General features: G+C 40.2%; 1 protein-coding gene across 1 annotated transcript in view; it reads left to right on the top strand.

The window, feature by feature from the left end:
- Flt1 (fms related receptor tyrosine kinase 1) overlaps positions 1-22,538 on the top strand; it is a 161,314-nt gene that overhangs the window by 96,524 nt on the left and 42,252 nt on the right. Inside the window, exon 16 of the mRNA XM_020176806.2 lies at positions 16,895-17,026. Within this exon, the coding sequence (XP_020032395.2) occupies positions 16,895-17,026 (132 nt within the window). The remainder of the gene's footprint in view (positions 1-16,894; positions 17,027-22,538) is intronic.

The raw sequence follows: 22,538 nt of genomic DNA on the forward strand, positions 1-22,538 counted from the left end.
AGGAGATGCATTTAACCTGATGTAAATATTACATGATACATACATGCATCAAAACAGCAGATGTATGGTACCCCATTAATGCATACAACTTTTATGTTTCTTTGCATCAGTTAAAAATAAATTTAATTTTTGAAATCTTTAATGCATCAAATAATAAAAATATCCTTTGTGCTCAATTTTGCTACTTTAATGACATGCATACAGTAGGTTTCAATTGTTAATTGTTAGTTGAATATTCAGAATGGAAGGAAGATAAAGAAGAAATATGAGAACATTTGGGAGAGGTAAGAAAGGTCCACAAATTAGAACTGTTAAAGAAGCAAGGAGGCACTGTTAAGAAGGACTGATAGGGTGCAAAGTGTTGACAGATGAAGGTGACAGAAAACATACTTACTTTGAAAAGACAGGAAAAAGAGAGGAAAGCCAAAGCGAGGATAATATACAGGTCCAGTGATAAGAGAGAAAAATGTATGGTGACAGCCCAGCGCCCAGAGAGTACAACACAAGAGTTGTAAGTAGGAGATGAATTCTGTTTGACACTGGCTGCTCTAAGTATGGTCTGCTTCCCAGGAATAGACAGACAGCAAACCTCCTTCCAGAAATATTCATTTCTGTTGGGAATTCATAAAGGTCTACACCCAAACTTGGAACAAAAGTAGGAAACCTCTTTGGAGAAACTGGGACTCTGAGTGTCCTTACTACCTTTCCAAGCCACTTGCCCAAAGGACCAGCAGCTCGCCCAAAGTAATCAAAAGTCACCTTCTACCTCATATATACACTTACTTCCCAGAGTCACCATTGAGGTCCCAACCCGTTTCAAGCTGTGGCTGAGAGGGTGCCCCACGGGGGGCTGTTGGCACCCCACTTGGTGTGGCACTGAGTTCAATGCATTTGCGAAACTGATCAACAGTAGGTGACCTATCTTGGGTGTGCACATCTACCAGCACAGACCTCCCACAAATGATCATGCAGAGAGAAAACGGGTTCTGAAGTCACTCAAGTGTAGAAAAACAGCAACAAACACTTCATTTCTTGAGATTATTTGAGAGAACAGAATGCAGTGTTGACCAGAGATGTTATTAGTTAAGCCTGAAGCTATCATCTAACTATTACCTAAATGGAATTGCCACACAGCCAGATGGTCTTAGAGCACTTGAAGGTGAAAGCAGCAGTATCTAAACAAGGAAGTTTCGAGAGTGAGCTGTGTCTTCCAGTAGACTGAAGCTGGAGCAGGAGAGAGCCACTTTCATCCAGTGTTTAACGATTCCTTCTTAGTGGCTTTCTGGGCCACTAGAACTCAGTATTTATCTAGTGTCTTGAAAGGGACATCTTTCCAGTCACCACTATATCCCTGGCACCAAATATCTGCATCAGTAAGCACCATACTCAGATCAAAGTGACCTATCACCTCATGGAGGAGAGGGAAGGGACACAGAATCACCTCTGAATTGTGAAGTGGTTTGAACAGATCTAGGGAAGAGCTTAAGAGATGGAGGGGGATGCCAGGGCCTAGAGTGATAAACTGGCTATCTTCACCCTATTAAACTCTTCAGCTTTGCTTGATTGCTTAGTAATGCAATTCAGAAATGTCAAGTGTCTTTTGTAAAACTTAAAGTAATTGCCTTTCCTTTCTCATGAGATCTTATGATGCCAAAGGAAGAGCTATTCTTGCAGAAGAGAAATGTATGTGATTTCCAGGTCCACATAGGGCAATGCATCTGAAGGTGGCTGGCCGCTCTGCCTGTCACCTCCACTGAGGCCTGTGGCTCTGCTGCTGTGGCTGGCTAAGCAGCTGTGCTCACTAGCCGTTTCTCTTTCATATGTGGGCAGATAGGTAGCTCTTCTTTCCTTCTAGGATCTCAAAAAAAAAAAATCTTTAAGTTTTATTTGTACTTCTGACAATAAAATAAATATGAGAGAGAAAGAATGAACACAGTGCAGAATCACACCTCAGTTCTTTTCCAAGGATCAAGTTCAAGGGAAGGGGCAAGAATGGAAGTGAGGAGTGAGCACTGCACAAGAAACATACAACCCTGCCACAGTTTAGAACTGCAACTCTGACCTCAGCCAACGGGGAACCCTACTTTAACCACAGCCCCAAGAGGGGAAAAGATGTATTGTGAATTTATGCACTTCCTGCAATTCTGCAATTACTTGTTAATGTTTCACTAATTCAATGAGACCGAAAAGTACAGCTTTGAGTTCTATGGTTTACATCCAGAAAAGTCACGTCACCCGTGAGGAAAGTTCCATTGTGAGCTGGAAATCATAGAAGCTAGCTATGGCGAATGGTCTTAGCTGCCAGATACACATCCTTATTGAGAAGTTTCAGCTTGTTTAGGCTCTTCATCTGCACACATCTATGTCGACATGCATGCATACGAAAGACGCATCACATCGTATCCTAGTGCTTTGTCCCAAGGATGCACTTCACAGAGTACCATCCTTCTCCCTGCTCAATCTGCAAAGGCCTCATCAAAGCTGCTGGCCCCAGGAAGTCCCAAGTGAGGGGGTCTCACCTAGGGCCACACAAACATATGTACACAGGTGGCAGGGCCCTTGCTAGGAGTTTCAGTTTGGTTATATATATTGGGAGAGGTCCTCTTTAGTTTCCAAATGAAAATTTAGAATGCAAGAAACCAGAAAGGGGCTGGGATGTGGCTGAGTGGCACAGAGCTTACTAAATGTGCACGAGGCCCTGAGTTTGAGCCTCACAACCAAGAAAAGAAATAGTGAAGAACTTGCAAGTGTGGGCAGCACTGTAGAAAGAGTTTCTCCCGTTTCTCTTTCTAGTTGTTGCAAAACACAGCTAACATAAATGTTAAAATTTTAAACCGTACAGTTCAGTGACACCGAGTTTATTCACAGTGTTGGGCACAATCTCTGCTGTCTAGTTCTAGAACCTTTGTATAACTCCAAAAGGAAAGTGCATACTCATTAAAGATTCTTTCTTTTTTTTCCCCCTTGGTGTTGAGATAGAACCTAGGGCCTAGCCCATGTTAAGCACATCGTACTTGGCCAGTGACCTATCCCTCCTGCCCTACATGAAATTGTACTTTGAGCATGGCCGAGACTACTCAGTACTTGAGGGACCAATGGCAGAGAAAAAAAATGGAGAGTGAAAGAAAACAAAGGGAAGAGAAATAGAGACAAGGGATTGGTGGTGGGAGTGGGGCAGGAGGTTTACACTCTCCCAGTGCTCATCCCAGAGTCTCTTAGGGACTATACCCTGTCCAAAGACAATAACCCCCAAACTAAGGGCCATTGTCTGGGCTCTTAGAGTGAGAGGGGCTCAATCCCCAATCTACAAATTCCTCCCTACTCTGAACATCAGATGGTTAAAGAAGGGAAGCTCATATGCAACCTTGTATGTGATCCATTTTTTAGTAAAATAATTCATGAAGTTTTTCTATTTTACATGTCCAGAATTTACATGGAAGTCAGCAGAAACAGTGAAACAGTTTAACCAGGACCTAAAGTGACACAAACATAGCAAAGCAACTGAAGTCACCACTGTGCCCAATTAAGGCAAATGTGCAAACAAATATATTCTCAGAGAACCTATTCAGTGAACTTAGCCCACTGTTTACATGACTCTAAATCAGTGCTTTAAAAGCCAAAGCAAGAAAGTTTAACCCTCTCCACCCACAAATGATGAGCTCATCTCATTCAACTTCGTCATAATTAAACTGATTAAACTGGCCATCACCAAAAAACAAAAATGCATTGCAGAAAACACCCTCCAGATCATGCCCCCAACCCCACACACACTCATGCCCCACTGGGGGCCAGTCTTCTGACGGAATGAGTTTTGGCTTGTCCTTTTATTACTAGAATCTAAAATTGATTGTCATAAAGTGTAACTCTACTTTTCTTGCTTCAAAGACATTTGATCTTTCTATACATAGTCAATACTACAGTTTGCACAAGTATTTATTTTGCTTTTAAACTTATTCAGTGATCTTTGCTGATGATAAAGAGGACTACAGTTTCACTTTTAAGTTATTTTCTTCATTTTAATTAAGCAAGTAATAAGTGAATACATTTTCACTGTAAAAAATTCCAAAGCATAGAAATTGAGTAAGCTATAAAATTTTCCCTTATGGGATAGGGGTAGAATGTTTGCCTACACTGAAAAAAAAAATTCCTCCTTGAATGTTAACACACGTTAGCTGTTTGACATGTATTGTGTCAGTGATTTTTCCACTTTTCACCTGTGCATATATACAATATATATATATATATATATATACATATATATGTGCATATATACAAATATGGGTTTTTTAAATCTGTAAATGAGATTCAATCATTTATTCATCAACAACTACTCACTGGGTGGGAGTCACCTATGTGACAGGGATAAAGTAGGTGCTCTGAACAAGACAGAGACCTTGAATTCACATTCTAATAAAAATATAGGCAATAAATTTAACAAACAACACTATAAGCATGTCATATGTAATCAGACAATAATGCTATGATGAAAAACAAGATAATGGATTACACTGAGTGACGTAGTGGAACCATCTGGAAAAGCTGACATTTCTGAGATGGAATATGAGTTAAGAGCATTCTACATGTATTGCTTTGTTATTTGCTTTAGTAGGAAATACACATTGCAGGTCTTTCTATGTCAACACATGTGGTTCTACTTCCTTCTTTTTAGCAGCCATGCGCTATAATATGATATGCTTTTCCTTTAACTTACTTAGCTAATCCTCTACTAATTGAAAAACATTTTCTTGATTTTAACTTTTTGCAATACAGTAGCATTTCCCCGTCTTAAAATGGTTGTTAGAAATGCTACATCATCATACACAAAAAAAGCTATAATAAGTGAATGGCTGTATCTTGCAGTATAAATGGATCTAACCTTCCAGACAGGCTATGGCAAACGTGAACACACCATAAGAATTCATTGGTCAGGAGTGTGTGCATATGTGCACACATTCACATACTTGTATGTTTATAATGTGTAGATATGTGTAGTTGATACCTAAAATTTTATAGCCAATAATCGTAGAGATAACACCACTTGATGCATTTTATGTTCCTGAAACATCATGAAATACTTGATCAGAACAACAGCAAAGATCACAGCAAAGGGTGCAACAATGCATTCATTTTTGACTGTTTAGAAATACATGCATTTGGAGCATGCAGTTTCCGGGGGTCACTTCAACTGTAACCTTTTCAAGTTGGCCAACCTGTAATTTCTTGAAAGCTTTTAGAACCTATTGTTATCATGGTTCAATTTTGTGATTTAAATTAAAGAAGCAATAGATATTGTCCCAAATACATCAGTGTCCTCAATCATATCTAAGAATTCCTCTTCTCTCTCTCTGTCTTTTTCATGGCTGAAGAACAACAGTCTCATCAGAGACCATGATGCCCATGAAATTTCTTTTAGATCATATGTTTTGCAACTTCCTCACAATTCTCTTCCAGCTTAACATATTAGTGTAACACTGATTTTCACTACGTCTTAAATTATTACACACGTCACCATTTTTTTTCTTGCATCCACAAAGACTTTGCCATGGGACTTGACATTAGAGTAGCAATCTCAATAAAGAAGTGAGAAGCCATGGTAACCATTGGAAACATTGAAATCAGTCATCTTGTTAGTGTCATTTAACAGGTCTATCTATCATCGTTTATTCCCCAATTTTGTCATCTTTGCCATTTACTAAACTTGGATTTCTCCTCCCTAGACAGTTTGACAAAACTCCTTGGTGGGAAGTCAGTCAGACATCCTGCCTCTAGTTTTCCTGGGTCACCTTTAGTCATCTTGAATTTATATTTTGATTTGCTAGTCCTTATTTCAAACACAGCTTTTAGCTAGTTAATTCCTTTAAGAATTACCAATATAAAGGTATGACTATTTACTGTGAACCTAGAACTGTGTACATCATCATCCCCAACCTAGCTAGCATTTACTGAAGGCGCCCTGTATGCCAACTTCAAAGAGTTTATCATGTTGTTGGGGAGTCAAGATTACCATAACAATAACAAACAAACTTTGCTTTTTATGTTATTAGACTCAACAAGCACACACTAATTACCATGAGCCATGAGCCAGACACTTTGTTATATTCTAGAGAAAATGAAAACAAGCAACACTTACTCCTCAGTTTTATAAAACCTAACACATGGTAGGTACAAAGTTAATTCATGAAGATGTATTGTGAGTAATGTAAAATTCCATCACATCTGATGGGTGATCAAGTAAGGCTTCATAGAGGAGGTGTCATTGGAATTGGATTTTGATAGATAAAGAAAAGAATTTTGATGAGAAGACAAGTTTGGCCAATTTATATGACAGAATCTTCTCTACCAGAAGTACAGATGGTCAAATGAACAACAAAATAGGAGCCACTACTCAGACTAGCAAACCAATTTAGGAAAGCAAGAGGTCATTATGGATAAGGAATAGGAAGAAAACACATGACATACATTTATTTAATGAAATAAGTAAATCCAAAAGTTCCAGGGATTTACTGATCCAAAGTGAATTGGATTAAGATTATATTCCATAGTCTTTCCTAGGCAGCATGGTGTTCCTACACAAAATGCCAGGATGTTCCTTCACCTTAAAATGGGAAGAAATTAGTTATTTACAAAGTCTCTTGAAAATACTAAATACTAAGAGTTGGACACATTTAAAATTTAGACCACACCCCATGGATAAATGTCTAATCCAACATGTTCACAAACTGACCCACAACCATTAGCACCCAACTCAGTAAGTCATTCAAGTCTTCACCCTGAGTCTCACCATCAGATACCTTAGAGCACATTATGCAATAAAACCAAACCAAATAACAACAGCAACAAAAACTAGTGTAAAGTTTTTATTTATCTCTTTGGAGCTAATGAAGTTTATGAAGCAACCACAGTTTGCATCTCTAAGCTCCAAAAACTCAGGTGTTTTGACTCTTAGGATGTTGAAATGAACATGATACCATATAGATTCTGAGGAGATCTGGGCACCTGCAGGTCATCAGTCAATACTATCACATAGGGAGTTATTAGCATTAATGATGATTTCAGCCTCATAATATTCAGCAAAGATCGCAAAGCTCACCTCCCTCCATCCCTGGCACTCCATTTTCCACTGTTTTGATGTGCTTGGGTCATTTCCTCAGTTACTGGAGGTCAGCTATGTGTTGACACAGCAGTAGGAACTGAGGACTCAAGACTGAGGGACAGTCCTATTTTCCAGGAGCCCACAGTGGAATGGGCAGATTAGAAAGTCAGCAATTTGACTACAAAATAGTAAGTGCCAGAGTAGGGGCATGCCCAGGGTGACACTGGCTTAACAAAGAGGTCCAAGAAAACTAGAAGATGCTTTCCAAAGCAGCTAATCCTTGAGCTGAAATTAAAGAACAAGTAAACTAATGTTAACTAAGTGTCAGAGGAACACCATGTGTGAAGTCACTGAGGCTTATCATGAACTGCAAATAAATGAGCATGATTCATACCAGGGATCCATTTAGGAAGATGGTAGGGATTGAGCTGGGAAGACAGGCAGAGGCCAGGTCATAAAGGTCTTTGCTTAACCAAAACATGAAAGCTTACACCCATGTATATGCTCTCATAGTTATATCTATCCAGCCTTCTGTTTTTATTGGCCCCCAGAGAAAATGACTTAAGTTGATATGGTTGCCAACATTTAAAAATCATAAGCTTTAGCATAAAAAATTCAGATGACAATCCTAGATTCAAATTCCCAGATTCTCAATTGGTGGGAACTAAGTAGCGATTTCCACTTGTAGATGGAATATAGGCCTTCTATGTTCTACAACTGTCCCCTTTCAGCCCCAGCTATTTATGGTTTGTGCCTGGCCACTAACAGTATCTACATTTACAAGTCCTGCTCTATGCCCTTTTGGCAAAATCTAATACAGCTTCTTAGTAAAGAGACATAAATACTGAGTTTGTGCAGGAATTACTGTGTTTTCAGTCATCAGAGAATCGTATTCCATTTTCTGAAGCCATGGAAATACATAAGCCAGCACATGGAAATGACCTAGGCTGTGCCTCTAGAAGCAAACTGTGTAGAAGTAACTATATCAGGAACACAAAGTGGAGCATCATGTATAGAAGTGAGTTCTGCATGTCACTTCTGATGACTAACATCCAAAGAAGAAAAAGAAAATTCAGATAGAGTTCAAAGAACTGGTAAAAGTTACAATATATCTGAAAATAAATATAACTAAAGAAAACCAGGGTACCTGAAAAGAAAATCATAAAACTATTAAATCACTTCAAAGAAGACCGAGGTAACTCAAAATACCTGATATTCCTGGCTAGGAATATTTATGACCAGGTGGAACCACATTGCCATTTTTTTGGTCAAAATATTGACAATTTCACATGCTTCAGCCTAAAAGTAACTATCCCCCTGATTACTATGTAGTCCAATGGAATTCTAATCAACATCCCAGCAGTGTTTTTTATAGAATTTGATGTTATTAAAGTATAAAGGATAAGAATATTAAAGACCATTTAAAGAAGGACGGGTAAGGCCGTACCAGCTATCATGATGTATTATCAAGTAATCATAATTTAAAAGATGTGGTACAGGGATAAACAGGTTATTGATAGTACAGAGCCCAGAAAAAGAACCGCAAATATATGGATACTTGGTATCCCACAACTCAGTGGGGAAAAAAGCATATTTATTCAATAACTGATATTGAAGTAATTTGCTATTTGTATGGTAAAATTCAGATCCTTATTGCACACACACAGTGCCCCTCCCCAAAGGAGATTCCAGATAGATGAAAAACCTAAATAAGGTTTTTCTAAATGAATCCTTCCAATTGATTTTATAAGAAGTATAAAAGGGGAATATTTTGTGTTGTTAGAGTAAAAGATTTTTTAAGCAAGTAATAAGCACAAACTATAATAGAGCATATTAAATTTAACTACACTAAAATTTTTAAAGCGTAGGTATTAAAACTGTTTATTACAAACTTTTAAAAGGCTATTCATAGTGTGAGAGAAGGTTTGTACTATAGTTAGCCAAAAAAAAATAAATATACAAAACATATAAAGAACCCTAAAATCTTCAAGAAAAAAGACAATAGAAAATGAGCAATGGGTATGAAGAAGCAATTAGAGAGAGAAAGGTCTGAATGCTTAATAAGATTGCTACACTTAATTATCAGAGAATGTATATCAAAGCCACAGCAAGATATCATTTCTCACTCATCACTTTGGATCAACCAAAGAGTCTAACAACACCAAGTACCAGTAAGAATATGGGAAAGGGGAGCCCTTACTCACTGCTGGTGAAAGTGAAAATAGATGTATTTTGGAAGACAATTTTGTAATACTAGGTAGAGCTGGAAATAAACACACCCTACAAACCAGCCGTAGGAAAGGTGTGTGTAATAAGTACACACTACCGTGTCAGATGTTCATTGCAGACTTTTTTTCTGAAGCAAAACTGCCTAATATTCTGCCATAGAGAACTGTGGCTTTTTAAAATCCACACCTGTAAGCTCAGCACTGAAGAGGCTGAGGCAGAAGTATCATGAGTTTGAGGCCAGCCTGGGCTACATAGCAAGTTCAAGGACAGTTTGTGCAACACAATGAGACTCTGTCTCAAAAAAAACAAACAAAAAACCCTGGCTGTCCCTGTTCCTATCCCAGGCAAACTTGGCTACTGGATTCTAACCCTCTTACTTCCCCCGGAGCTCTGCTCTTGGCACGCCTGTCTCCCGCACAGGCAGCTTTCCTCCTCCCCGGGTTACTTCTATCTCCATGAAAGCCTGCTATAAAATTTCACATCTTGCAAAAGAATCCCTTCTGTGGCATTCTCTAGCCACCTCCTTGAAAGGAAACCTCCTCGCCATCTCTACTTGGTCACCCCCTTTTCTTTCTGTGACCTTGATCAGGCTTTGCTCTCACCCTTCCCCATGTGGGCAGTTAGGTCCTTCCTCTGACTATCCTTTCCTCTGTGAAACTCTTTCCTTGGGCTCTAGAAGCCACGTCCTCTGGTTTTCTTGCCCCTTCCTGGGCTCTTCCTTCTTCCACTTGGGCTACTCCCTCCTCCTGTTCTAAAGTCCCAGGACTTAACGTTTAGCTTTCTATTCTCCTCCCTTTGCACTGTGCCATGAGGTTTGTCTCCATGGCTTTGGCCTCACCTGTTTCTCTATGCTGACTCCATATAACTGTCTCCAGCCTGACCTCCCTTTGGATATGCAATACCCACCTTGAACTTGAAGCGTGCAGAACACAGCAGAACTCTTGGTTTTTCTCCCTCAAACCCACACTCCCATAATCATTTCCATCTTGGGAAAGGCACCATCATTCTCTCAATTGCTCAAACCATTAACCTGGAAGTTAATCTTTCATTAACTCTATCTCACATGCCATCCTAATTCATAGGCAAGCCAAGTGGTGCTTCAAAAAAAAAAAAAATTCCTAAAGCCTGTTACCACTTGCAACGCAGTCACTCTGGTCCAAGCTACCATGCCATGTACTGGACAATGTCAGAAGCCAGCTGTTCACCCTCCTGCTTCCACCTGGTCCCCATACTATCTTTAAGTCTCCAATGGCTTTGGGTTTTTTGTTGTTGTTGTTGTTTTGGGTTTTTTGTTTTTTTGGTTTTAGTTTCTTGTGGTGCTAGGGATAGAACCCAAGGCCTTATACCTGCTAGAAAGGCTCTCCACCACTGACCTACATCCACAGTCCATCCTTCAATGGCTTTTGACTCTATTTAGAAAAGAATCTTAAGTCCTTACAGTAGACCACAGGTCAGGGAGGGTCTCTGCCCTGCCTCCTTCTCATCTCTTCTGCTGGATCTTTTTGCTGTTTTTAAACAAACATTCCTGCCCTGGGGGCTATGTACTGTTACTCATGCACCCCAAATACATTTTCTGGTTCTTCAGGTGGCTCATTCCTTTCCATTCCATCAGTCTGTGCTCAAAGGTTACCTCCTCAGAAAGCCATCCAAGCACAACCTAAAACAGTCCTCACCCTCCTTGATCCACAGTCCTTTTAACCTGGTTTGTTTTCTTCATGACTTTATTGCTACCTGAAGTTATATTATTTATATCTAATATCCCCAAGCTACAATAGGCAGTCTTATGGTATTACCAGCGTCTAGAACAGTGTGTAGTCTATAGAAAGAACTCAAAATGGCTGTTATTTGAGTGAACAAACTATTTTAAAAGTACACTTAAAAGAGACTAAAGATTGCTTAATGATCAATGGTCATTGATAAAATAAAAGAAGAAATTAAAAGGTTCCTGGAAGTTAATGAAAATGAAAACAGGACCTACCAGAACCTGTGGGACACAACAAAGGAAGTCCTAAGAGGAAAGTTTATAGCCATGAGTGCATATATTAAAAGGACAGAAAGATCTCAAATCAATGACCTAATGCTACATCTCAAACTCCTAGAAAAACAAGAACAAACAAATCCCAAAACAAGCAGAAAGAGAGAAATAATAAAAATAAGGGTAGAAATTAATGAAATAGAAACAAACAAACAAACAAAAAATACAAAGAATCAATGAAACAAAAAGCTGGTTCTTTGAAAAAATAAGTAAGATTGACAGACCCCTGGCAAACCTGACTAAAATGAGGAGAGAAAAAACCCAAATCAGTAAAATCAGAAATGCAAAAAGGGAGATAACAACAAACACCATGGAAATCCAGGAAATCATCAGAGACTACTTTGAGAACTCCAACAAATTTGAAAATCTTGAAGAAATGGACAGATTTCTAGATATATACAAACATCCAAAATTGAACCAAGAGGATATTAACCATCAGAATAGATCTATAACACAAAATGAAATTGAAGCAGCAATAAAGAGTCTCCCAAAAAAGAGAAGTCCAAGACCTGATGGATTCTCTGCTGAATTCTATCAGACCTTTAAAGAACTGATACCAACCCTCCTTAAGCTGTTCCATGAAATAGAAAGGGAAGGAAAACTGTCTAACACATTTTATGAAGCCAGTATTACACTTATCCCAAAACCAGGCAAAGACACCTCCAAAAAGGAAAACTACAGGCCAATCTCCTTCATGAAGATTGATGCAAAAATCCTCAACAAAATAATGGCAAACCGAATTCAACAACACATCAAAAAGATTATTCACCACAACCAAGTAGGCTTCATCCCAGGAATGCAGGGGTGGTTCAACATACGAAAATCAATAAACATAATAAACCAAATTAACAGAAGCAAAGACAGAAACCACTTGATCATCTCAATAGATGCAGAAAAAGCCTTTGATAAGATCCAACACCATTTCATGACAAAAGCTCTAAGAAAACTAGGAATAGAAGGAAAGTACCTCAACATTATAAAAGCTATATATGACAAACCTACAGCCAACATCATACTTAATGGTGAAAAACTGAAAACATTTCCCCTAAAATCAGGAATGAGACAAGGGTACCCACTATCCCCACTCCTATTCAACATAGTACTGGAATTCCTAGCCAGAGCAATTAGGCAAGAAGAAGGAATAAAAGGAATACAAATAGGTAAAGAAACTGTCAAAATATCCCTACTTGCTGACAATATGATCCTATACCTTAAAGACCCAAAAAACTCTACTCAGAAGCTCCTAGACTCCATAAACAGCTACTGCAAAGTTGCAGGATACAAAATCAACTTACAAAAATCATTAACTTTTCTATACACCATCAACGAACAAACTGAGAAGGAATATATGGAAACAATTCCATTTACAATAGCCTCAAAAAAAATCAAATACCTAGGAGTAAACTTAACAAAGGATGTGAATGACCTCTACAAGGAGTATTACAAGCCCCTGAAGAAAGAGATCGAGGAAGACTACAGAAGGTGGAAAGGTCTCCCATTCTTATGGATTGTTAGAATCAACATAGTAAAAATGGCTATACTACCAAAAGCAATCTACGTGTTTAATGCAATTCCCATCAAAAACCCAATGACATTCATCACAGAGATTGAAAAATCTACCCTAAAATTCATTTGGAAACACAAGAGATGGTAAAGAGCCAAGGCAATACTCAGTAAAAAGAACAATGCTGGAGGTATCACAATACCCGACTTCAAAGTATATTACAACGCAATAACAACAAAAACAGCATGGTACTGGCACAAAAACAGACATGAAGTCCAGTGGAACAGAACAGAGGACCCGGATATGAATCCACACAGCTATGCCCACCTCATTTTTGACAAAGGCACCAAAAACATATGATGGAAAAGACAGCCTCTTCAACAAGTGTTGCTGGGAGAAATGGTTGTCTGTCTGCAAAAAACTGAAACTAGATCCATGTTTATCACTCTTTACTAGGATCAACTCAAAATGGATCAAGGACCTTAATGTCAGACCCGAAACTCTGAAGTTAATACAGGAAAGAGCAGGAAATACTCTGGAAGAAATAGGTATAGGCAAGGACTTCCTCAATAGAACCCCAGCAGCTCAGCAACTAAGAGAAAAAATGGACAAATGGGACTTCATAAAATTAAAAAGCTTCTGCACAACAAAAGAAATGGTCTCTAAGCTGAAGAGACCACTCACAGAGCGGGAGAAAGTATTTGCCAGCTACACATCAGACAAAGGACGGATAACCAGAATACACAGGCAACTTAAAAAAGTAAACTCTCCCAAAATCAATGAACCAATTAAGGAATGGGCAACTGAACTAAACAGAACTTTCTCAAAAGAAGAAATTCAAATGGCCAAAAACACATGAAAAAATGCTCACCGTCTCTAGCCATAAAGGAAATGCAAATCAAAATCACACTAAGATTCCACCTCACCCCTGTTAGAATAGCCATCATCAAAAACACCACCGACAACAGGTGTTGGTGGGGATGTGGAGAAAAAAGAACCCTTGTACACTGCTGGTGGGAATGCAAGCTAGTGCAACCACTCTGGAAAAAAATATGGAAGCTTCTTAAAAATCTAAACATTGATCTGCCATATGACCAGCAATCCCACTCCTAGGAATATACCCAAAGGAATGCGACACAGGTTACTCCAAAGGCACTTGCACACCCATGTTTATTGCAGCACTATTCATAATAGCCAAGTTATGGAAGATGCACCACTACTGACAAATGAATTAAGAAAATATGGTATTTATACATAATAGAATTTTACTCAGCCATGAAAAAGAATGAAATCTTATCATTTTCAAGTAAATGAATGGAACTGGAGAACATCGTTCTGAGAGAGGCTAATTAGGCTCAGAAGACCAAAAGTCATATGTTCTCCCTCATATGCAGACTTTAGATCTAAGTCAAAACCAGCAATGTTGTTGGACTTGGATCACATGACAAGGGGAGAGCACATGTGGGAGGAATGGGGATAGGTAGGAAATCCAATACTTGAAAGTGTTTGGTGTCCCACTGCAGAGGAGCTAATACAGTAACCTTAAAGCAACAGAGGTCAATATGAGAAGGGGATCAGGAACTAGTGAAAAGGTCTGGTAAAGAGGAATCAATTCAGGTTGTAACACATTTGTACATGGAAACAATGCTGTATAGCTATCCTTAATTCAACTAGCAAAAACGCTTTATCTTTCTTATTATTGCTTATGTCTTCTCTTCAACAAAATTGGAGAAAAGGGCAGAAAAGGTTCTGCCTGGAAGTGAGGGAGGATGGGAAGAGAGAGAGGGGATGGGGGGCAGGGGGTAGAAATGGCCCAAGCAATGTATGCACATGTGAATAAATGAATAAAAAATTAAAAAAAAAAAAAGATGTGTGCTCTGGTCACAAGCCACATTGCTCATGAAAGCAACTTTATTTAGTCTTTTTTTCTTTTTTTTTTTTTTATGGTGCTGGGGTTTGAACTCAAGGCCTCATGCTTGCTAGGCAGGCACTCTACAGCTTGAGCCACTCCACTAGCCTGAAACTTTGCTCTAATTCATTGTTTTTAAGATATATGTTACTGCAAAAGATTAGACAATAGTTGTATGCAAGAAGAGCAAAGGTGTTGAGTGAACCTTAATACATTTTCAAATTGAATATGCAAAATAAAAATTACAGTAAATTTTAGGCAACCTTGGACTGAATCAACTCATATATCTGGCTGGTGCTTATTGATAGCCACACTAATCTGCCTATTATTAATTTTTTGTATACTGTTTTTATGCAATTTAATTTAAAAATTCCTAATTATTTGATTTCAAACTAGTAACTTTGTCAATAATTACCCTTTCTGTTCTCAATAAGATAGGTATCTGAACTGGATGAAATAAAGAGAAACAAAATCTCAAAAATAAGTAAATAAATAAATAAATGAGACTAAAGGAATTGGGGGCATGGCTCAGTGGTAGACCACTTGCCCAGCATGTTCAAGGCCCTGGGTTTGATCCCCAGCACTGAAAAAACAAACAGAAAAAAGTACAGGGCACAGGCCATTCACACCTGTAATCCTAGCTACTTGGGAGGTTGAGATCAGAAGGATCATGGTTTGTGGGCAGCACAGGCAAATAGTTGGTGAGATCCTCTCCAAACAACCAGAGCAAAATGGACTGGAGGCATGGCTCAAGAGGTACAATGCCTGCGTGCCTGCTGTGCAAGTGCAAAGCCCTGAGTTTGATCCCCAGTCTCACCAAAAACAAACAAAAAATCAGACTAATGAAACATCTGGGAGGTATGCTTATAGGTGTTTTTGATTGGTCTTTCTTTTTTGCATTTTTCTAGACTTTCAAATGTTCTGTATTTGGTGCATCTTTTGTAGTCAAGGAAATACTAACTATTTAAACTAACAAAATACAGTGTATAGTTTGGTCAGGCCTATTTCCTCACTATCCCAAAATGAGCATCTTCGTTTCCACATCATGCCTTTCTCATGACTTCTTTTCTTACCTCACAGCTGATAATCCTTCAAACCTTGGCTCAAGAGCCTCCTCCTCTGTGTAGCCTTCCCTGATTACTTATCCCATTCTTGTTGGCTCCCCCTCTTAGAGACAGAACAGAAAGGGAATAGATATGTGAGTGTTTGGCATATTAATTTTTTCTCCTCAACAAATACCACCTCTTAGCCTGCTACCCAAAATCTCTAACTCAGACTGATGGCAAAGTAAATGACAATAAGTACTTGGTGATAGTACTCGGTGTTGAAGTGACTGGGTCTTCTCTCAGGGGTTTGGAAGTTCATGGTCTTCCTTCCATCAAACCGTGCTCTGTGGTATTTAATACTAAATGCCATGCACTTTCAACTGTTTTCACATGTACTGATTAGGAACCGCTCCCATTTTTGTCTTCAGATTGAGGAAACTGAAAGTTAGAAAGGATAAGTTATTTGCCTAAAGTCACCAGGCCTGTAGTGGTAAGGCGTGCATTCAAACACAGCCCAAGCTCTAAACCCCTGTGCTATGCCCCCTCACCACACACACGACGAAGGAATCACGATTTCCTCTGACTCCATGCCACAGTGTGCTTTGGGTTAAACTCTGTGCCCTTGGGTGAGTTACTTGACCTTGGGGAATTTCAGTGTCTTTATGTGTAAGAGGGAGGCCACCACACCTTCCAGTGTGGTGAGAGTCAAGGTGTGTTGGAAATGAATGGTGTGTTGCGGAGTGCATGGTGGGCCGGGGTAAATGGAGTTGTTATCAGATCTGCAGCTCCCTGATAAACGTGACTTTAAAATGGGATATGTGGCTTTCCCTTGTTTCTCTCTCCCCAGTGGGATAGCTGTGCTCCAGTGCTGGGGGCACAGCTCTGTGAGGTGGCAAAGATTGCTGGTAGAAAACCTGACAGCAAGCAAACAAATAAGCAGGCCCGACCTGGGTCACTGGGTCATACAGAGCTCAGAGTCCCCGTGCGATGCTTAGGATAGGAAGACACTTGGGTCACAGAGGAAACTGTTTGTGTTTGTCATCCAGGCCCACTAATCCAAACAAATCTCCCTCTTCAGGAATTATTTTGGGACCAGGAAACAGCACACTGTTTATTGAAAGAGTCACAGAAGAAGATGAAGGTGTCTATCAGTGCAGAGCCACCAACCTGAAGGGAGCTGCAGAAAGCTCGGCATACCTCACCGTGCAAGGTAAACAGTGGCCAGGGGTGATACCAGAACTCCCCCACCCTCCCCACCCCACAGACACCTGCTTCCCTATTTGTTTAGCTTCCCACCTCCTGGTCCCCTGTGGCTGGCTCAGTCTGTTCCTTTCCCTGACCTCCTTCACCCCTCTGGGAAGGCACCCTCTGGTTCTGTCTGGCAAGCCACAAGGTGAAGAAATGGGCTGGCAGTCTCAGTGGGGAAGTACTTCCCGGAAGAAAGGCTCCCCACTGGGCTGTAATTATAATGACCCACCGAGAATGGTCCAGTCCACACCTGTAGGAAATCAGTCCAAAAAGAAAGAAAGGGGCTGGGGTGGGGGGAAGGCCCACACACTCAAAATTGTTCTTTTTGTCCCTTTTCTGAGTCCTAGAAGTTGGACATATGCAGCTTCCCCCAAATGTTTTCCTAAGCTGGTTTCTAACATGAATAGGTGCAAAATATTATCATCGAGAAGCAACACATAATAAACAAACCACATTTAAGAAAAATATTCAGTGCTTCCTCCCTCTAGGCCTCAGATAGTTTGTTGAGTAGCAAAATACAAAGAGGCCAAATGTTATTCTGGCTCTGACCATGTGGCTTCCATTTGGAAAATAGTTTTGACTTCAATTTCAATTTTCCAATGCTAAGAACCATCCAAAACATAAAATTTACAGCATCGTAAAATATCAAATTGGCGCCTCTCAGATATAAATATCAATGGCACACTGAGCTTTGACATGAAAAGGTGGAGCTGGTTCAGTAGCCCGCTTCAAAATGCTCTTCAGGACATTCAGGACACGCAAGGACTTCTGGGGAGGAACCAGGAACAAGACAATATCCTTCAGTTCTTTTTGCCTTACAGATTTTAGGGCAGAACCCAGACTCCCACAGAATATCACCTCCATTCTTCAAGGAGATGACTTCACAGTCTCCTGAAACTCTGAAACTGCTCTAATCACAAATTTATATTTCCCGAAGAACTGAGAGTAGCATTCCTGGTGCCCTCTAACTCCTTTTAGAATGTTCTTCCAACACTTGTGCTCACACATAGAGAAAACAGCTTATTAAGTATACATCGAGATCTTGAACACCTCTTTCTCCCAAATGGATGTGGTCCTCAGATGTGGCCCTCAGGAGTGGCTGCATTTAGGCCAAGGAGAGCCAAGAGCAAGGTGGCTTCTCTCATCCTCAGAGGAAAAGGTGTTTCTCCCACATCCTCATGAAAACCCCATCAAATATGTGGAACAGTTATTATGGACATCTGAGAGACACGAAATGACTGATATCACACAGTCAGACAATGGCAGACCTGAGGTGAAATCTTGACTCTCTTCTTGGACTCACCTCAACCCACCTTGATAATGGCCTCCTTGCCTTATCATCTTCCTGTTCCCTCCTTCCTCAGTAGGGAATGTGGGTCAGCAATGACTGGGGGTCTGATAGCTTAGGAGAAGTGCAGGCCTCAAGCAGAGACATTTGTACAAATTTGTAGAGCTCCCCTTTTCTGCCAGGCCCATCTGGGTTTCTCAGAAGCTACTTCACTTGAACTTGTGCTTTATGGCATCTGTGATCCTTCTGTTTGCCATATGACTGCCCTTCAGAGCCTCCCAGGATGGTCTGAAGCCAGTGCTCTAGCCATTGTTGAGTCTGACTCACGACGCAATGCCAAGTGTGGCCTTCATTCTTGACGGTCATTCATAGCCTGGACTGTTTTCTCAGACTTCATTCCCAATTCCAACCTCTTATTCTCTGAGATCAGCTTCCATGCTTTCTACCTGTGATATCCATCTTCCAGGATGAACAGCTAGTCCAATGCTCATTCTTTTCTCCACTCTCTCACACCATGGTTCTAGGATTAGTAGTCAGTACTATTTTAGCCTGCCTTTTATTACTATGTTGGCATGGAGCTACCACTCTTCCATACAGATCTGCAAAAGTTCCAAGGCAGGAAGTGTCTGGCAATACCTTTGTATCCCATCCCTGTCCCCAGAACTCATCAGGAAACATTTACTTAATGCCTTTATGGGCAGCACTGTGCTAGACACTGAACACCACAGTTGACCCTCTAGATCTGCAGGTTCTGAATCCCCAGATTCAACTAATTGCAGATTGCAAATACTCAGAACAAGAAATTGTGTTCGATTTGAACATGCACAGACTTTCTTTCTTGTCATGAGATTCCCTAAACAATACAGTATAGCAACTATGTACATGGTATTTACATTGTATTTAGTATTAATCATCTAGGGATGATAGAGAATGGGGAGGATGTACACATGAGGAAGTGCCCGTTCTGAGCAAATAATACATCATCCCGTGTGGAGGACTTAAGCATCCTCAGATTTTGGTATCCTTGAGGATCCTGAAACCAATCCCCTTCAGATACAGTTATGGCAGGATGATTGTACATAACCTATTAACCTTGTAAGACTCCAAAGAAATAAATAGTGTTATCCAGTCTGCAGCTGGGAAGACAGACTCAGAGAGATTAAATATCCTGGCCGAAGTCGCATATCAAACACATGAGTCCGTGCTGGTGTGAACCTCACAGTATTTCCACCCTTCCTGTACTCTTCTCATTCCTGAGAAGGAAGCTGTCTGGAAGGTCTTATGATAAAACTCTCAGATATCCTCTTGTGGTTTCCTCTCTGCGTGCATCTTAATTCCTTATACTGATTCCTTTTCCCACTAGCATGCTTTCCAAAAAGTCACACAAGTGTAACAAATACTGTGTCACTAGTAATGTGTAAACATTTCTGGCAGCCTCTATCATGTACTCTGACTGCTTACAGATGACCTGATCTGTCAAAAGATGACATCATAACTCAGTCAGCCAACCCACCTGCTTACTTCTTGCACCCTTCAACAATCTAGTCCCAACCCTCAAGGGTGTTTGTCAATGTGTCACTTCTCAGCTTGGCATCTCTCAGTGACTGTCTATTGCTCTTGTTTAGACACCCATGGTCCTCCAGGATCCCCTTCTCCACTCTTCCCACTTGTCTCCAATCCTCCAGCTAAACTACTTGGGAGACTCTGGACAAACTCAGGCTCCCCGTGGCCTCTTTGCATTTCTATGTCTTTCTCCTATTGTCTGGACAGCCTTCCTTCCCGACTTGCTTTCCCCCAGGACAATACTGATCCTTCAAGAGCCACTTTCACTCTAGTGTTATTTTCTCTACCACTGGTCTCCTGTCTCTCCCTCATTTTCCCCTCTGTGCTCCTTGGAAGCAATGCTTACCATTGTTGAATATTCAATTTTCTGCCTTTGCATGCTCAATAAATTTTTATTGGACTTCTGTATCTAGAAAACCACCATTTTGTGTCAGAAAAAGGAAATAAATATATCAGTATACTGGTTTGGAGCAGTAGAAAGAAGTCACACTCAACTTGTGGTTAACTTACTTACTTGTGCAGGATTATGCAGGATATGGAAGTGTAAGCCGTGATCCCTAACCTCAGGGTGCCCTGAAAACCTAGCTGAAAGATTAAGGGCCACAGGAACCACATCCACAAACATTGTGAGCTTCTCCGAAGGGGAAAGCAGAGACATTAGTTGGTGTAAAAAAGACTACACAATGCTACTAATAAGGACAGTGGTGTTCCATTGGATATGGAGTACAGGAAGCCTTGTGGGTGGTCACTGGCAGGTGGATGAGGCAGGAAAAGACAGGACAGGAGTTATGGGAAAACTTTGAACCTTCTACATGGATATCCATCTTGGCAATAACAAAGCCTGAATCATTCTAACAAGTTTCTGTTGGCTAGTGCCTTGACTTCTCTGGGGACTTGGTAATTTGTGACTCATGGCCTCTCCTCCCTCAGGTGGTGGCTGGTTGGCCTTCTCCCTTGCTCTCTCTTGTCTTTCTCCCTCTGCTCCCACAGTCATGAGTGCATCCAGCTTCTTTGCTTAGAAAGTATGGTGATCTGTAATCATCAAAACACTTCTGAAATCTTGTGCTCATTTGTATGAGAAGCATTAATACATGGAGCCATTTATTTGGATAGGAACATAATCTAATAGTGAAGAAGAGGATACTTAGCTTAGAAAAGAGACAAAGAGTGGGACAACATGACTATTTTCTTTCAAATACTTAAGAGGTGGCATGTAGCTCATTCTTTGACATAACAGGAAAGATAACTTGTGGTGAGGTTTCCAGAAGATCAGTTCCAGCCCCATATAAGGATATGATTTGGAATAGAAAGAATTTTTTGCAAGTGATAGTGTGTGGAATTTAGGAATGCCTGTGTGCATGAATTAGCTTCAGTACTGAATAAGTACTCACTGAATAAATTTGATCTTAGGGGGCTACTTAGAACAGTTAAATGCAGTTATCTGCTCAGTAACTTTATAATTTAAATTGGATTCTTGCTCTAGAGTCTAAATTATTGTTCATATCACCCTGATAGCTGCAAAACATTGCCTAGCTTTAGATCTGCTTTCCTGTTAGGTGCATATGGACCATTCATGCTGAGCTATCTTGTCAAATCGAGTTTAGGAAATGAAACCAAGCACACGAGTTGTGTCTGTGGCTATGTTTAACAGATGTAAAGAGGTTCAGGAATTAGCCAGGAAGGAAACTGTCTGCTCTTTTTATTTCCTTTGAAAAAGGATTCTTATATGCATAGATAAAACAACACGTTATTTTTGTATCCAAAAAGGATGAATGGACCGTGGAGTCAAAGTACCTTCTTTAAATAATCACAGGCCTTGTTTGGTTTGGACCGGGCCTGTGCACACGTGGAGTTCTCAAAGGGGAAGTTCCAATAGAAAGACCAACAATAAAACTCTTAGTAACCAAAATCCTGAGTGACATTACCCAGCCTTTGGAATTCAACGGGACTGTTACAATACAAGTGTGGCACAATTTCCTCCAAAGACTTATGATAAGCTATACCTTATTGTTGCAATTGACTAGATCATAGACTAGAACTTTCTTATAACAGATTTAGGCCTGACTCAATATACGTTTAGTAGCATTTGTAATTACAAAGGAGAAAATAACCTGAAGAACAACTGCCACTGAAAACATTTGTTGATGATGATTGATGGATTTGAAAATGAAAGAAGACACAGGACTACCACAGTGTCCTACAGTCTGGTTGTCGTGGCAGGATTGATGATTTGCAATGTTGGTGCCACATTAATTGAACACTCACATCTGCTTGAGAAAGGACTCACCAAGTGGAAGCACACACTATGTTTTCAACAAAAATCTCAAAATTCAAGAATAGAAAAAGTTCAAAATAAACTTGTCTTGGGTCTCCCACCGCTACAGTTTTACCCTCTTTGGCCAGCTTTCAGTTCTCAGTTCCTTTCTGACCCTCCTCTGGTCCCTGCCTGGCCTTCATCTCAGCTCCTTTCTTCCTGAATTCTCTCCCCACATTCACTCTATGACTATCCTGGCACTGAGGAAGAACATGATAAACTAATTCCCACGGCTGTGTTGAGGACTGACGTTGTTCCTCTCGTGGGTGTTGGCAGTTGTGAGGGGTTTCCCATGAAGAGAATAATGCT

The sequence above is a fragment of the Castor canadensis genome, chromosome 10 (assembly GCF_047511655.1).
Source record: "Castor canadensis chromosome 10, mCasCan1.hap1v2, whole genome shotgun sequence".
NCBI classification, from domain to species: domain Eukaryota; kingdom Metazoa; phylum Chordata; class Mammalia; order Rodentia; family Castoridae; genus Castor; species Castor canadensis.